Source organism: Octopus bimaculoides, chromosome 14 (genome assembly GCF_001194135.2).
Source record: "Octopus bimaculoides isolate UCB-OBI-ISO-001 chromosome 14, ASM119413v2, whole genome shotgun sequence".
Classification (NCBI taxonomy): domain Eukaryota; kingdom Metazoa; phylum Mollusca; class Cephalopoda; order Octopoda; family Octopodidae; genus Octopus; species Octopus bimaculoides.
In genome coordinates this window covers 53,431,369-53,452,759 of record NC_068994.1, presented here as the reverse complement: position 1 = coordinate 53,452,759, position 21,391 = coordinate 53,431,369, and the positions used below count along the sequence as shown (strand labels likewise).

Genomic DNA, 21,391 nt, shown 5'->3' with positions numbered 1-21,391 from the left:
TATATATACATATATATCCCTAAGTATATACATATGTGTATATACATGTATATACATATGTATGTACGCATATATATATAATAATATAAATATTTAAATATATGCATATATCCATGCATATATGTACATACCTACATCTATATGTATACATACGTGCATATATGGGTACAGGACATCACAAAAAACGTTAAACACAATGAGAAACGAAAACATAAAGACGAAGACAGAAATCGAATATTTTTTTCGAACAACGAACAAAAAACAAACAGAGAAACGAGACGTGCAACATAAGGAATATTTCCCTTCATCAGTTGTCCCTGTTCCATCTCCGCATTTCGAAGGCAAGGACAATACGCGACTTCGTTGGAACAGTCCTTCCCTCAAAGCAATGTAAATAAAGTTCGGAATTTTTTGCGGAGGGTGAAAGTGTAAACAAGAACAGGGCAGTGAGAACAAGACAGTAAAAGCAAGACAGAACAGTGAGAACAAACGGTAAGGGCTGTTAGGCCAAGACGATAGTAAAAAATTATTATTTTGAACGCTTGTTAGATGTGAATGAGACACAAAAAAATCACATCTTTATATACATATATATATATATATATATATACATACATAGACATGTATATATACATATATATGTACATATATATATATATACATGTATATATACATATATAAGTACATATATATGTATATATATATATATATATATATATATATATATATATATATATATATATATATATATATATATATATATATATATATATATATATATATATATACATATATATATACATATATATATATATATACATATATATATATATATGTATGTATATATATATATATGTATGTACATATATATATGTATGTGTACATATATATATATATGTACATATATACATATATATATGTAAACCTAGTACTTATTTTATCGGATTCTTTTGCCGAACCGGTAGTTTATGGGGACGTAAACACACCATCGTCGGTGTTCAAGTGATGTTGGGGACACAGACATACATATATATATATATACATATATATATATATATATATATATATATATATATATATATATATATAGGTGAGGACGGGCTTCTTTCAATTTCCTTCTACCAAATCCACTCACAAGGATTTGGTCGGCGCGAGGCTATAGTTGGAGACATACCTACATATGTATGTATATACATACATACATACATACATATGTATGTATATACATACATATACATACTTATATATGTATATACATATATACATACATATACATACTTATACATAATTATATATGTATATATATATACACATACATACACATACATATATACATATACATACTTATACATGATTATATATGTATATATATATATGTATATATATATACACATACATATATATATATACATATACATACTTATATATATATACATACATATGTCGTTATTCAATGATATATATCTAAAATTGGGTTTGCCAACTGCATCTCTGAGCTGCTTGATAGGAATACAGAAAGGAATGCTTCAATACAAGAGAGTGCATATATAGAATATTGTTGTTTAATTCTCTTTTGATATGTTTTTAATTTGTTTGCTTGTAACATGTTTATTTTCCACGAATGATATATCATTTTGCTTTCCACATCTTTATCTTCATAAATATCGTATGGTCTTGTTCTCTAGTTTAATCAAGTTTATAGTTGAATATTGAAATGTGAGATTGTGTGTAAATATGTGTATTTCCATCTGTGTTTGTTAATCTATATGATCATATTTTATATATCTATTACACAGACATGCACACACACACACACATCTATATATGTCTGTGTATATATATATACATACATACACACACACACACACACACACACACAAAAGCATGTCGATCTTATGATTATTCCCCTATCTCTGTGCATCTTTACGTGTGTGTGTGTGTGTGTGTGTATTATGTTGTATAAATAAGAATATGGCATTGTTTATATATAATGTGTGTTTACATATACATGTATACACATGCAGATATAAAGAACTTTTTCTCGGTTACACTTGACTTAGCGAAAGTAAGGAGTTATACAATTCAGTGATAAGCATTTAAGATTGTTTTCTCCTTCCAATATCCTACAGCTAGACCTAATTGTTCTTTTAATATGTATGGCTATTTGTATGTATTACATTAAAATGTTTGTATTGAAGGGGAATTTATTTTACATTAGTGTGCGCGCTTGTACGCCACTACACAATACACACGCACATACACACATACACACACGTATATATATAATGCGTGTGTGTGTGTGCATTACTCTATGGTGTGTTTATAGTGTTTGTATAATATTATCTTACGTTTTAATGCGTATATATTTGTCTTTTATGCATGTGTTTGTCATTGTAAAAATTTTTTACTGCCTGTAAATATGCAATGGAATGGACGTGTGGTTGGGGTGGGGAGTATATAATAACATCATCATACAAAAAATATCTCAGAAGTCATTCTCTTGGCATCATTATTGAAAACTCAGGGTTTGTTTCTTAATAAATGTTAATAGGATTTCGTGTGTATGTATGTATGTATGTGTGTGTGTATATATATATATATATATATATATGTATATATGCATATGTGTATATGCATATCTGTATATATATATCTATATATGCATAGATATCTGTATATCTGTATGTGTGTGTGTGTGTATATATATATGTATTTATATAAATATATGTATGTGTATATGTATATACGTGTTTATATGTGTATATATGTATGTATATACGTGTTTATATGTGTGTTTATGTGTGTGTATATATATATATATATATATATGTATATATATATCTGTATGTCTATATATATATAAACTACTAACACTGTGTACATGTGTACATTTTAGTTCTTGTACTGTTACATCGTGGTGAAGTTATTGTACACTAAATTCAAACGTTTAAGATATTGATCACATATCTTCTTAGTGGCATACATTTCAATATTCTGTGATCATATTTGTTTTACCCTCAATGGTCAAACTGCTCGCAACAAGATATCAATGTGAGGTAATGACCATTCTTATTCCTCTTTTCGTTTTCGCCACCCAAATTATCATTTTATATGATTTGTTTCTGTATTTTATTCATTGTTAAACTTTATTCTTTTTAGAATTTAGAAATTAAACGTTGGTCACCTTGCTATCGTTATTCACTGTTGTGGCTGTGTTACTTGAGTAGTTAATCGTAATGATCTTCTTTCGATAAATATTGTAGTCAGAATATGCTGAAGTTAGTAATATTTTCTGATATTTGAAATATGTATGATATATCTCAGTGGCATATCTCTCAATTGTCTCTCTATATATAATGTGTGATATTCAGAGGGTGGATTTCCCTCGTCACGGTATAGTCACTTTAAGCCAATGGGCATATTTCTTTTCTTTCTCCATCTACATTTATTATTTTCCAGATTGTACAGTTTTCACATTGTTTCCACATTACTTCTATAGTACTTTATTTTATTTCATTCATTTTTCCATATTTTGTGTATTTCTGAAAATGAAAATTTTACACGTTAGTCGTCTTTGTGTTGTTGCTATGGTTATTTACTGTTGTGGCTGTATTACTAGACTGAGTGGCCGTAATGAGCTTCAACTTCAACCAACCTGGTCTTTGCGGACAGCAGTTGAAGAACGTCGCCACGAATGTCTCGCGGAACTGGCGACTCATAGTACAGTAGAGTACAAAATTAATAGCATTATTACAGAGTGCCATGATATCAAGGACGTCTCCAAGAGGCATGTAAACGCAGGGGAAAAAGTTGTCGATGAAGCTACTTAGAAGTGTTAGTATTCCTTGCGGTAGTTCAGTCAATAGAAACAGCATTACAACCGCCAATAGCATTCCTGTGGTTCGATTGTGTTCTCCATGGCGGTCCGATTCATCTTTGCGTCCTTGAGACTTCAGCTTCATTCTCTTTTTGTAGGCTTTATGCATCACCACAATGAGCATGATAGTAAGAATGGTAAGAGTGACACACGGCACCAGCTTGATGAGAATGGCCTGCACCCAATTGTTTATAGTTTGAATGATGTGCGAAAACATATAGCTGCTCGTACCTATCTTGTAACTGTATTCCTGACTGGGAATCGAACTGACGTTGCTCAGTTCAGAGAGGTTACTTCTTGTGGGAACATATCTGTAAACGTGGCCGGTTGGAGGAGACTCTTCGATGGTATTTAAAATATAGTTTGGAATACAAACGACTATAGTGCTCAGGTGTACAATTAAAATGGTCTGCTTGGAGCGTTTTATGCTGCAAAGTTCACTGCCCCTGATGGGAAAACAAATGTATATATATCGAAATATTGCCAATGCTATAGTAAGTCCAATGGCAATGGTGTGTGTTACAATGGTAAAATTGGCATGGAATAATAAGAGCACAATCCAGCCGTAGCTACGTGTGTGCAAACGTGGAATGTCTCTGTCACGGAGAATGTAGAAATGAAGGGCAAATGGGAAATAAGACATCATCGTCAACATATCAGCTACGGCAAGCCACGTCAAGATTAAATTGGTCGGTGAGATCATATTGCGCCGAGTTAGGCACACAATGTTTGCCAAATTCGCCATGAAACCGAAAGTACATACTATGGCGCTCACATATCCGTGTATCTCGGCGTAGCGTTCGCTGAATTCGTACAGTCCTTGTACGGAGCTTTTTATCAGGATGTCATCTTCTGTGACATTACAGCCCTCTGGTAGAAAATCGATCGAGCCCGGTAATCCTTGGTTTCCATTGGCAGACATGATTTCCTTTGATACAAAGTCAAGTTCAATAGAAAATGATTGTGGGGAAAAAAGGCCTCGACAAAACCTTTTGGACGGTAGGAAGTCCGATTCACTTTTTAGCCTTCCTTTATATTTCAATTATAGATAAATAAATATATATTATTTAATTTTACATACATATGTAATGCGTTTAATGCATGTATGACGTATATTGTGCTATATTTCTATGCCTAATAGGCTTATATATAAGCCTATTTCTGTTGAATCTCACCAACATACATACATACACACACACACACATACATATATCTTTACATAAGTAAATGTATGGATATTGTATATTATACGTGTGTTTGTTATATAACGTATATTGTGCTATATTTCTGTGTTTAATAGGGTTAAATATAAGCCTATTCCAGTTGAATCTTTCATGAATATATATATATATATATATATATATATATATATATATATATATATAATGCTAAATGACTGTATCGATATTTGAACTATACGTTCAGTGTCATGAACAATGTTCAGATTTAACTTGGAGCAGCATCTTAACTCGTGATCTCATCAAATTAGATCTCTGAACTTCCAGCACAGGTATGTACTATTAGTAGTAGTTGTAGTAATAATAGAAGTTGTAGGTTTAGGCTTGCTTCACAAAATTTGCTGAGACTTTCAAACTGTAAAGAGAAAAAACAAAATATTAATGCTTGTTTCAAAGAATAATGAGTGAAGGTAGAGAATGAGGGGGAGAAAAAGAAAGTTTGGAAAAGTACATTAAAAGAATAATTTAAGCGAAGAATACAAATGGAAATTGAAAGAAGCCTGAAATATTTAAACTCGTAAATATTATTATAGCTCTTAAACTCAGTATTTCCATATGGAACAAATGATCTCTCTCTCTCTCTCTCACTCACAACGTGATTTTGTATGTTATCTATTTATCTGTCTGTATGTCCCCACCTACCTACCTACTGTATGTTTATTCCTAAGAACAAGGCCTTCAAATATAGAAATAATTACTGAACAATTCAGTGCAACTCTCATAGGGAGTTATACAAATGAAGAATTTGTTTTATTTAATTTTATTTTAATGTAATAGATTTTCTTTTGAAAATTATTAATCTCCTCATTTTATACATGCAGCAAAAAAAAAAATTGAAAGTTGAATTATAATTATTATATTTATGCTATATTTCCTGATAGTATACACAGTGGTAAAAGTATATTTCCACTGTTACCCGTCATGTAACGGATAACACCAATACTGAGGGCCGCGGATGGCAAAAGTCGATATAGTTTCATCAGAATTTAGTTTCGTCTTTTTTTTTATGTTCTAAGTTCAGGACTCTCAGTCTTCTGTCATCTACAAAAGAAGATCCAATCAAGTATAGCTGAATATTTTCTGTACCTTGCGCCTATGGAAAAAAAAAAGCATTGTCATATACAGGATGTCCTAAAAAATGTATACGCACATTGGATGCTTATCATAATGTATTTTATTTCCAAACTTTTAACAGACTATACTGACAGAATTTAATTTCTCTGTGAACATCTATTTTCATACTGATGACAGGTCTAGTTTAGCAACTGCTCAGAACGCAAAGCATTAAAATAAAAAATGTTCCAGAAACATTGCATTCAGCGTTTGTGCGTATTCTCGTTCTATGGCTACCCTCAATTGTTGATTATTTTCTACTGTAAAATTCATCTTTCAAGTATCTCCATAAAAAAAAAAATGTTTAGTTGTGAACCGTTCGATGAACATGGATGGTATTCAAATGACCCTCTTCATTCAATCCATCTGTTTGGCAAAATCTCATCAGTTTAGACCCTTACATTACTATGGTAATCTGGAAGCATCTTATGTTGCTAAAAGTAAAACTCCACATCTTCAAAGTCATTTTGAATACTTGACATGAGAGATTTTCGCTGCAAGTTCAAGTAAATAGTTCCTGTATTGTCAAAAAAGAGCGGTCCAATTAATCCTTTTGATGATAAGCCGCACTCTACTGTAACTCCTGATAAATTAACATTGTTCTTCCATAAAATTCCCATGTTCTTCCTTAAAATTCCTATATCTCCAGTAGGTGCAATAGCAGAGATTGAGCCATTTACTTTAAAATGTCACGACATCACTCCGAACAATCTTTGTCGGAATGTGTGCATCTTCTACAGATTTTACCAAATGCACACGCGAAACTCTACTCTGGGGCCCGCATTATCTTCACTGAGAACATGGACTATTTTTGGAATATATCTTTGCTAATGACTGGTTTGCCGCATAGATTTTCTTGAACTTTGACAATTCATTTGTCGTACCATTTCTTGTCTTGTGGGGCTCGTCGGTGTCCAAACGTTTCTTGAGGACTTCAAACTTATTTCTAATTCGAATGATGGTAAGTCACTTTGGTTGATCTGTTTGACGTCCGTCTCCAAACTGTCTTTGTTTTTCGAATGTGTTTCTATATTTCCTGTAGCACTTTCGGATAAATTTCCTTTGTTCAAAGATTAGTCTGGCTTCCTTCATTATTTCTGATATGTTAAATCTAAAAAGAAATGCAAATTGAGTTAAAGTGTGGACATATTTTTGGGACAACCTGCATTGATATCATGTCACATATTGTATGCTATTATATTGTTAAGATACTGTTTGCTTTCTCAACATTCATATTCATTTGCTTCTGTGTCATTTCCGACATCTCACACACATACACAAAACAGTAATAATCTGTATTTGCATCGTGACTTCACAATATATAACTACTTTGTTAGTCTGCTACTACACTTCATTAACAAAAGATAATTAAGAGCGCCTTGAATAAGTCAACAACAGTGTAGCAGATGATTTTTTCCCCAGTCTTTGCTTTAGCGTACGCTCTTTTTTTCTTCTTCCTCATTGTATTATGAAAGCTCTTCATCTACATCTTGCTATCACACAGTGTTTGTCCTCTGGCAGTTTGTTTCAATAAAGTGTTCAGTCTGTGAATGCGTATGGTGTACAGATACACACACATACATTAACACACACACACAAACACACACACACACATGGGTGTGTATGTATACGCGCGTGTGTGTGTATGTATATGTGTTTGTGTCTACGTGTATACGTGTGTGTGTGTGTGTCTATAACTTAGTTATACCTATAAAAAGAACAAACGAATCATCTGTCGATTTCAACAGACTATTTCTGAAGTTCGAACCCCGGAAACACCCACTCCTTAAGTTACACTGTTAGTGGTTGAGTATACCTCAGACACCTGTACCCTTAACACACCAAATGCATTTTAATAGAAAGTTGTGCACCTGTTCTCGATAAGCTTTCTTATAAGATTCTACTAATTCGTCCTCAGCTTCGTTGACTACTTTAATGTAAGACGGGAATCGTTGACATCTCTGCACTTAATGGTCCTTATTCATTTAGGACATCTGTTGGTAATGGCTGCCTTCAGGGAAGCTATGGTATTGTGAAGATGCTGAATAGATCCCATTTCAACAACGCTCCGAACCGGGTAGTTCTTGCGATTGAAATTTGGCAATTTCGGAGTCTACAAATTCGGTGTTATATGATCGTAAACATCATTTCTGACATCCATTTTCGGATTCTGTGGGCTTTGTGAGAAAGTGCCGAGTCTAGTTGAAAAATGTATGGCACTGTATCCATCAGCATTAATTCTAAGACCCTGTGGAAACATGTGAGATGGTATGACACGAACATCTATACTCACCACTATTAAAACCTTCATAGTTGCTGAAGATTTAGTATGCATCACTCTGAAGACATAGGGAGGATCTGCATGTATCTATCTCTCATTTCTCCTGTTAGACTTTCGATTTTAATTGAAGTTTTTCTCATCAGAAAAAGAATTAACGCATGCCATGTTCGTGAGAGTTTTTAACCTTTGTTAATAACTGCCTAGCATGGATCAAGCGGTTTTCCTGTATCTTAGCAGATATGAACCGTCTTCTCAGTAAATACGACTAATATCAAACTTCCTTGTGCACCAAAGTTCCAAAAGTCCACTCCAACTCCTGAAATTGTTTGCCGGTGGCCTTCATTGATTTTCCAGGATCATCATTGATAATGTTTTGAATTCGCTGAATGAATAGATGCGTTCATCTAGTGTCTAAATGTTTACAATAGTTCTTTTCTTTCCTATACAATTGAAATAATTGTACCAGAGGCTTCCAGTATTGTGTACAAAAGATCTTGTATCATTTATAAAGTTGGCGATTTTTAAATCGCTGTGTTTTGCGCATATAGCAATAACTGCTTGTCCTTGCATTTCTTGTGTTACATTTTATCCGCCATTGGGGAATCTGAAAGAAATAAAAACATTTTAATCAGTTTGAAGAGATGCTGCGTGTTAAGTGTCCTCAAATCCCCCTCGTACTATATATGTGTGTGTCTATAGATATGTTTCTGTGTGTGCGTGTATATATATATATATATATATATATATGTTTCTGTGTGTGTGTATATATATATATATATATATTTAATAATGAATAAATTACTTACATGTCTGCATTAATGCAAAATACCCTTCATTAATGCAGATATGCAAGTAATTTATCTATTATTAGATCTGATATAAATTTTTTTTTACATGTTAAGTTACGAAACAATTTGTCGTAATGTTAGAATTCTCTTATTGTCAAATAAAATTTCATCAAACTATTCCTCTGTCACTTATGACTTTATACATACATACATACATACATACATGTAAAGTTTGTGTTCCGTTTTTCTTTTGATTGCTTCATTTAATATATTCTCTTACATACATATTTGTTTATTGTAAAATCCATGTTGTTCTGACATAAACAAAACATTATCAGAATTTTGCTTCCCAACTGCCCTTTTCAGGCATATTCGAATATTTACACTCCAGTAAACATTTCCTACTTTCTGTATTCATTCACACAGTATCATTCTCGTTTGTTGTACAATAGTATAAAATGTTCCTGCCTCTACATTTCTTTGTTCCGTGCACATCTATTCTGGCACATGCAGCATATTCTTATAAAGTGTACACTTATATATTGGAAGCTTGATTTCAAAATACTGGTTTTTCTGCAATGCTCACTGCTAACTAATAGTTTCATAACATTAGATTTCTATATTAAGTAAAAGATCTGCGAAAACTACAGGTTTCTATCTTCTAACCGCACATGGATAAAAGTACCAAGAATAAAAAACAAATTTGAAGTATTTCCACGTCGTACTCAGTTTCGTGTTTGATACATGGAAAGGTATTACAGGAATGCACACAAATGTATGCGTGCCAAATATATATATATATGTGTGTGTGTGTGTGTGTGTGTAAAAATATACAAACTTAAATATGTGTAAGGGCTTATACGCATGATGGGTACATATGTATATACATCTTTTAGCTTCGAGATTTTGATGATGTGATTGTTTATTTTTAGAATAACATTGCAAGTTAGATGTGAGGGGCCAGACCTGGCCATTTTGAACATAAAACAGGTAAAATATTTGGGCCTGGTATGGCCGCTTTAAATTCTAAAGGGTTAAAGTTGAAAATGTTGTATTGAAAGTTGTCTATAAATCAATCTTTTGATACAGTAGTGTATGAATCCATTTTGTCTTGTATAGAAATATATTTCGTTTGCATTTAAAGCATACGTATATAAATACATTTTGTTTATGTTTTGCTTTGAATGATATATATTTCAATCGCATTTGAAAGGTATGAATGTATTCGTAATTACACTTTATCTGTCATAAATTCAAACTGAAATAGATCTTTTAAATTATCTGAAACTAAAACAAACTGTTTCCAAAGCAAACAAAATATATTTTTACACACTTCAAATAGAAGCGAAACACATTAAAAAAAGTTTTTATTTAAAAAATTGCAGACTCGAAATGTCTGATATCCAAAGTGTTTTTATAAAGATACCATCAAAATGTTAGGGGACGTACTGGGAAAATCATATTGAAAAACTTACTGTTGGTTCTAACATGCGATTGTATAACTTATTTCTTATACATATATATCTGTAAATTTTACTATTCCTAACCTATATAAACCTATAACTACAGATGTATACGAAATGATATTTCTTTTATATTGCGACTCATCATATGAGCGACGATAACAGGAACAGTGGGAGTCGCAGCAAAGGAATTAACTATCTGAAATATTTAAAGATGAGATAGAAAAAGAGTAACTGGAGTTATACGTTTACACGCAGTGTAAGATTTAAAAAATAAATAGCTGAAAACAAACTTCGAAATCACATTTTGATAAAAATATATCAAAACTGCAATCTTTAAGAATTCTTAGCAATGTAGATTTTAATGCTTGCTTTTTAGTAAAAGTGATTCCGAATAATTAATAAGCAGTTTTCTCCTTAAATACGTATGTATGCGTGAATATATGTAAATACCTATGTACACACACACACACACACACACACGAATGTATGAGTATATATATATATATATATATATATATATTTCATTAGCCGCAAGAGCACTATCTTAATAAGCTGATATGGGAGACAAAAATCCTTACGGTCGCAGATATAGCCATATATACATAAAGAGAGGGAGGAAATAATACCATGTGCATTTTCAACTGTCTTTTATATAACTACTTGTATGGATTAGTAACAATCTCTCTCCATCTCTCTATATAATTATATATGGTGTGTGTATGTATATATATATATATATATATATATATATATATGTGTGTGTGTCTGTGTGTGTGTATGTTTTTTTTTGAAAATAATTTAGCATTAAAGTGAAAGGAATAGTCAATCTTAGTGGAATTTGAACTCGGAATGTAAAGACACAAGGAACGCCACTAAGAATTTTGTCCAGCCTGCTGACGATTCAGCTAGGCCGCCACTTTGATAATAATAATGATAATAATAATAATTATCCTTTGTACTATAGGTAAAAGGCTTGAAATTTTTGGAGAGGGGGCTGAAAGGCAAAGTTGACCACAGCAGGACTTGGATTCAGAATGTATTAAAATGTTGCGTTGTATTTGTTTCGACGCCCCAGCGTTCCAGTCCACTCACATACTACTCATCGATTGCTGCTGCTATTATTTCTATAAGCATTAAGCCAAAAATTGTCCGGAGAAGGAGCTAGTTCATTAAGTGTGTGACTGATGCATTATTTTATCAACCCTGGAAAAATATGAGACAAAGTTGACCTCGGCTGGATCTGAACTCGAAACCTAAAGGACTAGAACGTATATTGTAAAGCAATTCCCGACGCTTTAATGTATTTACCGAATTATTCTATTTTACTTTCCCGTTTAGTAATAACAATTTCTTTTCGAGATGTGAAACCATTTTAACTACACAGCTACGAGTGTTTTTCACAAACGTGTTGATTGGAAATGATTATTACAGATGAATTTAGCTATTAATTACATCGTAGAACAATTTTACTCATATAAAACACCACAAGGACTGTTAAATTCAGTTTTCATTTATTTCTTGAGATATCAAAACTTTCGTAGCTCTCCTGCAAACTAGTTACTGACACCCCCCCCCTCCAGTTTGCACAATTCAGGAAATAAACGGAAAGTGAATTCGATTTTTATATGTGTCTTAAATGGTTAAAACGACTCTTTTACAATGTAATTGATTTTTTCAACACACGACCTCAGATCAAGTAACTTGATAGAAATGCACAACTCTGAAATAATATTGATTACACGTTTATTACAAAGCACTAAGCCATATTTTGTAGAAACCTCACGAAGCCTAGCTTAACTAAGCACAATAAATCTAACCTAATGCAACCTAACCTAACCAAGCTCTACTTAAACTAACCAATGATATTAGTCATTACTGACATATGGCATTGGATACTTAATTTCCCGTCAAACCATTAGGCTTGACGGGAAATAAAATATCCAGTGCCATATGTCAGTGACTGCATTGTTTCTGTTGAGCTTTATTGAGTTGTACAGAAGACACAAACATTGGTCATTCTCTATAATCGCCAATTCATCGTTTCATCCATAACATTGTTACATTAGTAAGAATACATCTTGGAAAGAAGTCGTTAAGACGAAACAGGAAATCAATTTATGAGGAAATTACAGTGGTTTGGTAAAAACATTAAAACGTCGGAGAAAATGCCTTGTGGTTTGTTCCGGTTCTTTACTCTTTGAGTTCTAATCCTGCAAAGATTCAAATTTGCTTTTTATTTTTCCAGGGCCGATAAAATAAGGTATCGGGCAAAATTTAAGCGACTAACTTCCTCGCCCATCCAAAAGTTCTGATCTTGAGCCTATGTGAAGAATTATTGAAGGGAAGTGATTTGGTATAATCATTTGACAATGCATATATTCTGAGTTCGTAAACTGTCGAGCTCAGCTTTGCCTTTCATCGCTTTGGGAACGATAAAATAAGGAACCGGTCGAGTAGCAGGATACTGATTAAACTCTTTCCCTAAATTCTCGCTTTGTGCCAATATTAAAAAACGATGATTATTATTTTATTTGTTTTGTTATTTCATGTCTTGGAAAGTTATGCTACATATCATTCTTGTGTTTGGAAGTGAAATATACTGGATATTTCTAATTGGAGAATTATTTTGTTTTGTCGCATGGAATTATGACAAAGAAAAGAGTCTGTTCTGTTCTTTTTTTTACTTTAGAACAAAATTCCTTGTCAGTGAGAAGATACAATACATTTTGTTAAAATTGTTTTGCATAATCATATTTTAAGACGGTTTCCTTTATTGGGGAATAACTGGGAAAAACTGCTCAACCCAAATGTGCTGGCATTAACATAAACAAAAGCATGAGCATAAATCTTTCAGTTAAAACTTTTTGAAAGAAAAAATATTAATACAGGTTTTAAAAAAGGAGGAATAAATGAAAGCTAACATTATTGAACGTACAAAAATGAAGAAAAACTATAACATTTTGACGGAAAAAGAGTGGCAATATTGATTTAAACATTTGCGGAGAAAATGCAAGCAATAACAACAAGACGGACATATTTTACTTGGGTATGATTCCAGAAACAGAATTGCGAACGTTGTTTGTTCAAAAGAGTTTGTGGGCGTAGAGAAGAGTGAACAAGAAAACAAAATTAAGACATTGTAGTGGTGTCTCCGAGAAGGATGACTATTCTTGCCCGACAAATTGATCTAAGAATGATTAAGATGTAAAGTGATACGTTTCTGTCTCGCAGAGAGTAAAGTGGTTCTGCTTTCATTGTAACCTCAAAGGAATGTCTGAAGGATATCTTGGTAGATATATAAGCTAATGCGTTAACCATTAACGAGGCAAAATCATGGAACTATCTGTCCAGTATTCAAGACCAAAGAGGCGACAAACAGGGATAGTGCGATGTCCACTTGCCCATAGGTTCAAACCACAATATGCGAAGCCGGCACAATACAAGTATGTGGAGGTGGTGAATGCAGAGACATGTAGTTGTTAGGGGTCAATATGATCTTACAAGTTGGAAACAAGGTCATGCTGGAGCTGTTGCAAAAACAAAAAGCAGTGAGACTGTCGATGCGAGGCACAAAACTCATTCGTTACACGTGTGAATATAAAATCTTTTTTGGCGGCATTTGTTTGCAATTAGGAACTACAAAATCTCAGCTTGGGGCCTGGTGCTCCAACGGCATTACCAGTCTGGTATAGGAAATGAAGAAAACTTCGTCGTCAGACGCAAAAAAACTGAAGTTGGAACTCCCTTCCTGTAATACCAATTCATCCATTTACGACGATGGGAAGAAATGCAGATTTGAGCGAAGTAGCAGACGACAGCCAAGGAATCAAATAAAAACGAAGAGAAATAGGCGACGGGAGAGGCAAATATAGAGAATGTATAAAACAAACAGAGGATTACATGGATTCCACGGTCTAATGAATATACATACATTCATATACATACATTCATATATATGATGTGTGTGTGTGTGTATGTATACACCACACACACATCTTTAATATAGACAGATAGCAAAAAAATTCATTGAAGTCACGAGATATTCTCTTAGGTTTGTATTTGATTCCAATATATGCTATATAACATTAATTTCCAGCCATAATCTATTTATTAGTTGTTTATATCGCCATATGATTTTTTTGTCTGTACCGCTGTGTTTGTCTCTATCTCCCGCCCTCTCTTTACACGCACACAGTTTCTCACTTTTCCCTCTTTTGCAACAATAAACGATTATGAGATTCGATTTCAATGTTCCAAATGGCAACATGAAAATATATATTAATCTGTTAGTCAGCGTCTCTTTATCAGAATCTCGCAAATAACAACGAAACAAAAATAGCTGCTTTTGTCTGTCTGTTTGTATATGACCGTTTGTACGAGTATATATGCGTTCATAAACGTTCGTCTGTGATTACATTCAGGCCCACATGTGTGTTTGAATCTTTGTGTGCATGTGTCTGTACTCGTCTGTGTGGTGACAAATGAGGAATGGTGTTGATCAATATGACTGAATATTTCAGAGTTTCCTATGCAATCATGAAATCAAGGATTCGATCCTTTCCGCTAAGCGGAAGCTTGTAGAAGTGACCACTGCCCAAAAATTGAATCAACTTTAATTTGCGAATGGAATTAGTAAACGGAAATTGAATTCTGAAAAACAGAATCAGTATGATGCTGTGTGTGTGACAAGGCTGACCCTTTAAATTACTGGTTCACAATGAGATTATATATATGTATAGGATATTCAGTCATTTACACGATACCAGCATATACAATTCCGTCTTACAATATTCAAAATAGCCGTGTAATATCCAAAGATACTGCTAGTTTACATATTATTCGCTTATGGCTTTATTCTCGTTCCTCAGATTTTAATTTTCAAACGGCCATTTATCATTTACATGTTTCAGTCACAGCGACCATGCTGGGATATTGCCTTGAATGCTTTAGCTGAACAAATCGGCCCTAGTACTATTTTTAAAGCCAGGTACTCAGTGGCCCGGCAAAAGAAAACGATATAATAAGTTGTGGGGAGGTAAACAGCACAACATCGGTTGTCAAGCAGTGGGATCTGCCAGAAATGGCAACACACTCTCTTTCTACCTGTCTCTTTGTTTGTCTATCTGTCTCTGAAATTACATTCTACCATATTGAAAAAAGGCTGCATGCAGTTTTGAGTGTGCTGCTTCTGGGAAAGAGACGGGATAGTCTCGACTGGAACGCCTTTGATCACTGAAATATTCGATCAGGGATGACCTGAATCTAAAAAAGAAAAAGAAAAGAAAAGAAACAGAAAAGCGATAGTCAGTAGTTGAAACTGGGTCGCCGGCACGGCTCTTCGCAAACCTAACCTACCGCGAATTTCATACGTCAACTGTGCTCTTGCTAACATCTCAAGATAGAAACGATTTATGTCAATAGCAAAGTCACTTGAGATCGAATTAACGCATCTATTTCATTCCTTTTAACCTAATTGCCATATCAAATAATTAATGACTGTTTTTAGAAACAGCCATAGCGTAATATCTATAATTGATGGCACTAGCTCTGAAATAGTAGTAGTCGCTAATGGCACCACGAAGAACTAGTGTTATAGGCCGTTGGTTTATCAATGTCTGGTCACTTATCAAGTTTTTGCTATGAGTCACAAGAGATTTCCTGCTGCCACCACCACCATCACTGATATCGTTTTCATTATCATCACTAGCAGTAACGACAACAACTGCAACAGCAGCATATATGTAACAACAACAGCAGCAATAGATCGTATTGTTGACATTTAGTTTTGATGGTGGTAGAAGTCTTCAAAGTGTAACACAGTACTTGTTCCTGGATATGAAGGGAGTGAAGCTGAGAGAGAGGACGGAGGGAGAGGGACGGGAAGAGAGATAGAGGAAGAGAAGAGTAAAATGGGAGGAAAAGAGTCCTATCTATCTCATTTGACTAACGCATTAAGCAATATAAGTGGGTGGGAGTAATAATAGCTCAACCAGTGCATTTTCATCGCAAAATTCTATCTATAAAACACATTTCATATCGATTTTAAAACGGGGAATTACATTTTCCCCCACGATTCTAAATTTGCAGAAGAGCATGATCCTTTATGAAGGCGTTAATGACAATGATTTAGAAGCTATTTATGCGATTAAAGTAATTAAACAAATACAGTTAAAAATCGTTCTGTCAGTGGCTTGTGAATGGTGTACCGAAAAAGATGTCTAGGTGCATCGCAGGTGTTCTGGACATATAATTCAAGGCTTTAGAAAAATCTATATTAATAATGTAAGAGCGAATGGTGTTGTTCATAATTTTGTGAAACTGAACGAGAAATCTCACACCTGCTGGAGGAAATAGCACTGGTCTTCTATATTCTGTTAAAAACTTGAGGTATCTACATGGTGTGAATGTGGAGGCTTTCAAGAGATAACTGGAATTCCCATTACCTAAGATTCGAGATAAACGTCCCTCGTGCAAGAAATGCAAATGATGGTAGCAAAACCTCACTCTCTCTCATTCACCAAAAGCAACCCAAAAAGCCTAGCAACAACAGTTGCGGTGCCCCAGCATAGCCAGTTTGAAGGCTTAAACCGGTAAAAGAGTAAAAGAACTGGTGGGGTAGATTTTTTGCTAGCAGCTTATCGTATAGCTGTTCTTGATAATCTCGTTTTAATCCTCCACATTCAGCACATTGCAACAACCTTCGTCTTCCTTCTATTCATTTAAGAATTCCATTACTTCATTTGTTTTGTGAAGAACCGTGAGCTCTTTTTCGATGCGAGTGGAGGTGGCTTCTCCTCAAACCGTTTGCTTGCCTCATCTTGAGGTGTATTTGTTTCTTCCCTTGCCCTCTATGCTGTCCTTAGCAACCTCCCACACCTTGTGCTTGCTTTCAATCAGTTCGAACGAAGGACGTTGTGATATTCTTCGATGCTTTTGGAGTCGTGTCGGATAGGGCCACATAAAGAGCAGCCTCCATGTTCTGCAATTGCCGTTGCTTTTGTTTAGGATTCTTCAGCACATCTGAATAGAGACACTCTTACTTTCATATGTAGCCAGTTGTTTTTCCGTTCTGAACAACCAGAAGCTCTTCTCTTTTGTACCCTTTACAAAGGACTAGTCTGGGATCGTTTTGAAGTCATGTGGGGTTATGATGGCCAACATGTTGAAAGAAAGAATTTACATAACTAAAGGGCCCATCGATACTATCCATCTGCCCTCGTTGAGCTAAAAATGTAACTAAGAATCGCGAACGAAAGTCATCAACGACATTTGTTACGGCGTCTCCTCAGTCACTTCGTCAAAATATTGTGGAATTAAGACTGACATGTGTATGACGTTCTGCCTGAGCTGACGTCTTCGCTCCGTTCCTCATTCCAAAACAATATATACGCCATATACACCCTCTCGTCAGATATAGATTTTATATTTTTCTATGAGGAACCCTACAGATTCAGGACTAACCTGACAATCTAATGTAAACGCTCTCATACATTTTTGTTCTTCAGGCTACAAAGCTTTAATAATTTCTATATTAGGCACAAAACCAGAATTAGTTTTAGAGTGGCGGAGGGGCGTTGTTCATTGATGCTAATTTCCATCTTCATTGGTATTTATTTTGTCATCTTCAGAAAGATGTGAGGTTAAATTAACTTCGATGGAATTTGAACTGAAAACGTAAAGTGTCGAAACAAAAATCCGAAAGCATTTTATCCAACGATCCACCAATCATCAGGCCTTAAATAATAATTTACACACAACATCAACGACTTTCCTGGGAGAGGTTGATCGATTAAAACTACCTTAGAATTTGACTGGTTTTGTAGCAGTAACGAAATGCAAAGCTATGCTCGGAAGAATCTGAAGGTTCGTAAATAAACAGCGAAAATGAAACTGGACGCATTGGTCTGAAGTTTTCTATACTTATAATTAGATTCAATATTAGTTCTTCGAACTATTTTCGGCCTTGATATGTCTTTTGCATGTCTTAGCAACTTAAAAACTTTAAATATTAGTAATAGAACCATTTCTGATGGTTGTGCTGCACTTTCACCATTAAATAAACTGATATGTGCATTGGGATGTATTTTCATCTGATACTAGCAAATATTCCTCTCTCTCTCTCTATCTATCTATATACATATGAGTGTATATATATATATATATATATATATATATATATGAGTGCATATATGTGTATATATTTATAAATATAGAAGTATATATGTATATATATGTGTATATAAATATATAAGTATGTATATATGTATATATATGTGTATATAAATATATAAGTATGTATATATATGAGTATATAAATATATAAGTATGTATATATATGAGTATATAAATATATAAGTATGTATATATATGAGTATATAAATATATAAGTATGTATATATATGAGTATATAAATATATAAGTATGTATATATATGAGTATATAAATATATAAGTATATATATATATATATATATATATATGAGTATATAAATATATAAGTATATATATGAGTATATATATAAATATGTGAGTGTATATATATATATATATATATATATATAAGTATATATGAGTGCATATATATATAAGTACATATATATATAAGAGAAAGAAAGACAAAGAGAGAGGGAGAGAGAAAGTGAGATTAATTTGGTATGTACTGCGCATATGTATGTACAATCATTACACTTAGCTGTGGTGCAGTGCTTGGCACGTTTCTCTTTTCCATTGATGTGAGTTTTGATTCTGTCATGGGAATAACTTGTTACTTTTAAATCTCGAGGTATTACTCGTATATGCATACCGATTATAAGTGTTTACATTATTAAAACTAGCATACACATGCGACTACGTGTGTGTGTGAGTGTGTGTAAAAAAAACTTGTAGCAGAATAACGTATATATTACAAAGTGGTCAGGATGCATACGCACGTATGTATGTATTTATAATCTAAATTTATACATATATTGATTACATGCACACTCACAACACACGTATATGTATATATAAATGTCTCTTTATATATATATATGCTTTTATGTATATATCTGTGTATACATGTATCAATATACATATGTTTATATATACATAGTTAAATGGTTGTATGCAGTATACAACTAATCTGCGTATGTGTAGAGAAGCACTAATGCGTAGATGTTTGCATGCACACACACACACACACACACACACACACGCGCATATGAAACAAACCAAAGAAATATACAAACACATAAATATACATATTTCTTTACGTTTCCTGTATTTTCGGTTAACCGATAAACGTAGTTATCTGAAACATGTTGCGTTTTTAGAATTGAAAAATTTCTAGAGGGGGGTTTCGTCTTCCGATTGTGATGGTAGTCTCATATAATCAAAGTTTATCAACTTCCTATTTTACAAGTGTGCGAATCTCTAATCACGACTGTAAAGACACACACAGCAATACTGGATTGTGGAATGTTTTAAAAGGAGAGAATTCTCCAAAAGAAGTATACAGCAGCTCATTTACTCACATATACAATGTAATATAATATAGAATACACACACACACACACACACACACACACACACACACACACACACACACACACACACACATACACGTTCGTTCTATTTTCTTTTTCTCCTTGTCAATCCTTTATTTTCTCTCCTTGTTAATCCAATATTCTCTCCTTGTCAATCCTTTATTTCAGAAGAAGAGTGTAAACTCGAAACAATTAAAGACGTTATGCATTAGATGCATTAGCGTTTCATATAATCTCTTTTGGATTAAAGTCGTTCTTGAATGTAAGGGTTTGAGCGAGGTATTAATTAGGTTTGAGGGTGGGTTCTTATGGAGAAGCGTTTTGAAAAAAATTTATTGATTAAATTTGGGATTATGCTATGATTAAGAATTTATTCCTGTATTTAGAGCTTTGGAAGCAAGTGTGAATGTTTAGGTGAGTCCCTTTGTTATATATATAAAGTAAACAGAAAATAGTCAAATATTGATCAACAACAATTGACTTACATCAATTATTATTTTTTGATTCAATACAAATAGACTGCATCCCATCTAACAGAAGGGAACATTTATTTGTTTTATTAAGGAAGCGAGCTGGCAGAACCGTTAGTATAACAGGCAAAATAAAATGCTTAAAGGTATTTCGTCAGCGTTTACGTTCTAAATTCAAATTATACCGAGGTCAACTTCATCTTTCATCCTTTTGAGGTCGATAAAAATAAGTACCAGGTGAGCATTCTAGTCGATGTTATCGACCCACCCACTCCCTCAAAATTGCTGGACTTGTGCCAAAATTTGAAACTAATATTAATCGTATATATTATAGTTTGTGTAAATGGCATATACCTAATTCAAGTATATTAAATCAGAACATAGGGTTAAGTGAAAACAGTTTTTCATTTGAAACTTTATTGAAAGTATGTTTAATTTTTTTTAATTCTCGAAATACCTTAATTCTTTAAAGAAAACAAAAACAAAACAAAAACACAACGTGGAGCTCAATAGAAACCGGATTGCAGGAAGGTGAACAACGTATGGAAATATATGAATTCGTATATCGTGAGGAAATTAGAATGTTCAGAGAGAACACACATGTCCAAAGAGTGAAACTGCAATTCATGTAGCGA

The 21,391-nt window shown here is 33.5% G+C and overlaps 1 protein-coding gene and 1 long non-coding RNA gene across 4 annotated transcripts in view; one reads left to right on the top strand and one right to left on the bottom strand.

Moving 5' to 3' along the window:
- LOC128249390 (uncharacterized) overlaps positions 1-21,391 on the top strand; it is a 107,651-nt gene that overhangs the window by 28,682 nt on the left and 57,578 nt on the right. The window lies entirely within an intron of this gene.
- The window catches only part of LOC106868552 (G-protein coupled receptor dmsr-1), a 184,783-nt gene continuing 164,947 nt past the window's right edge, over positions 1,556-21,391 (bottom strand). For 2 of the 3 annotated variants that reach the window (XM_052972867.1, XM_014913861.2), the window contains one exon: positions 1,556-5,470. In XM_052972867.1, coding sequence (XP_052828827.1) covers positions 3,558-4,799 — 1,242 coding nt within the window. In that variant the 5' untranslated portion in view covers positions 4,800-5,470 and the 3' untranslated portion in view covers positions 1,556-3,557. Of the gene's footprint in view, positions 5,471-8,521; positions 9,098-21,391 lie in introns of those variants that run through there. The other variant, XM_014913864.2, reaches the window with a different exon arrangement.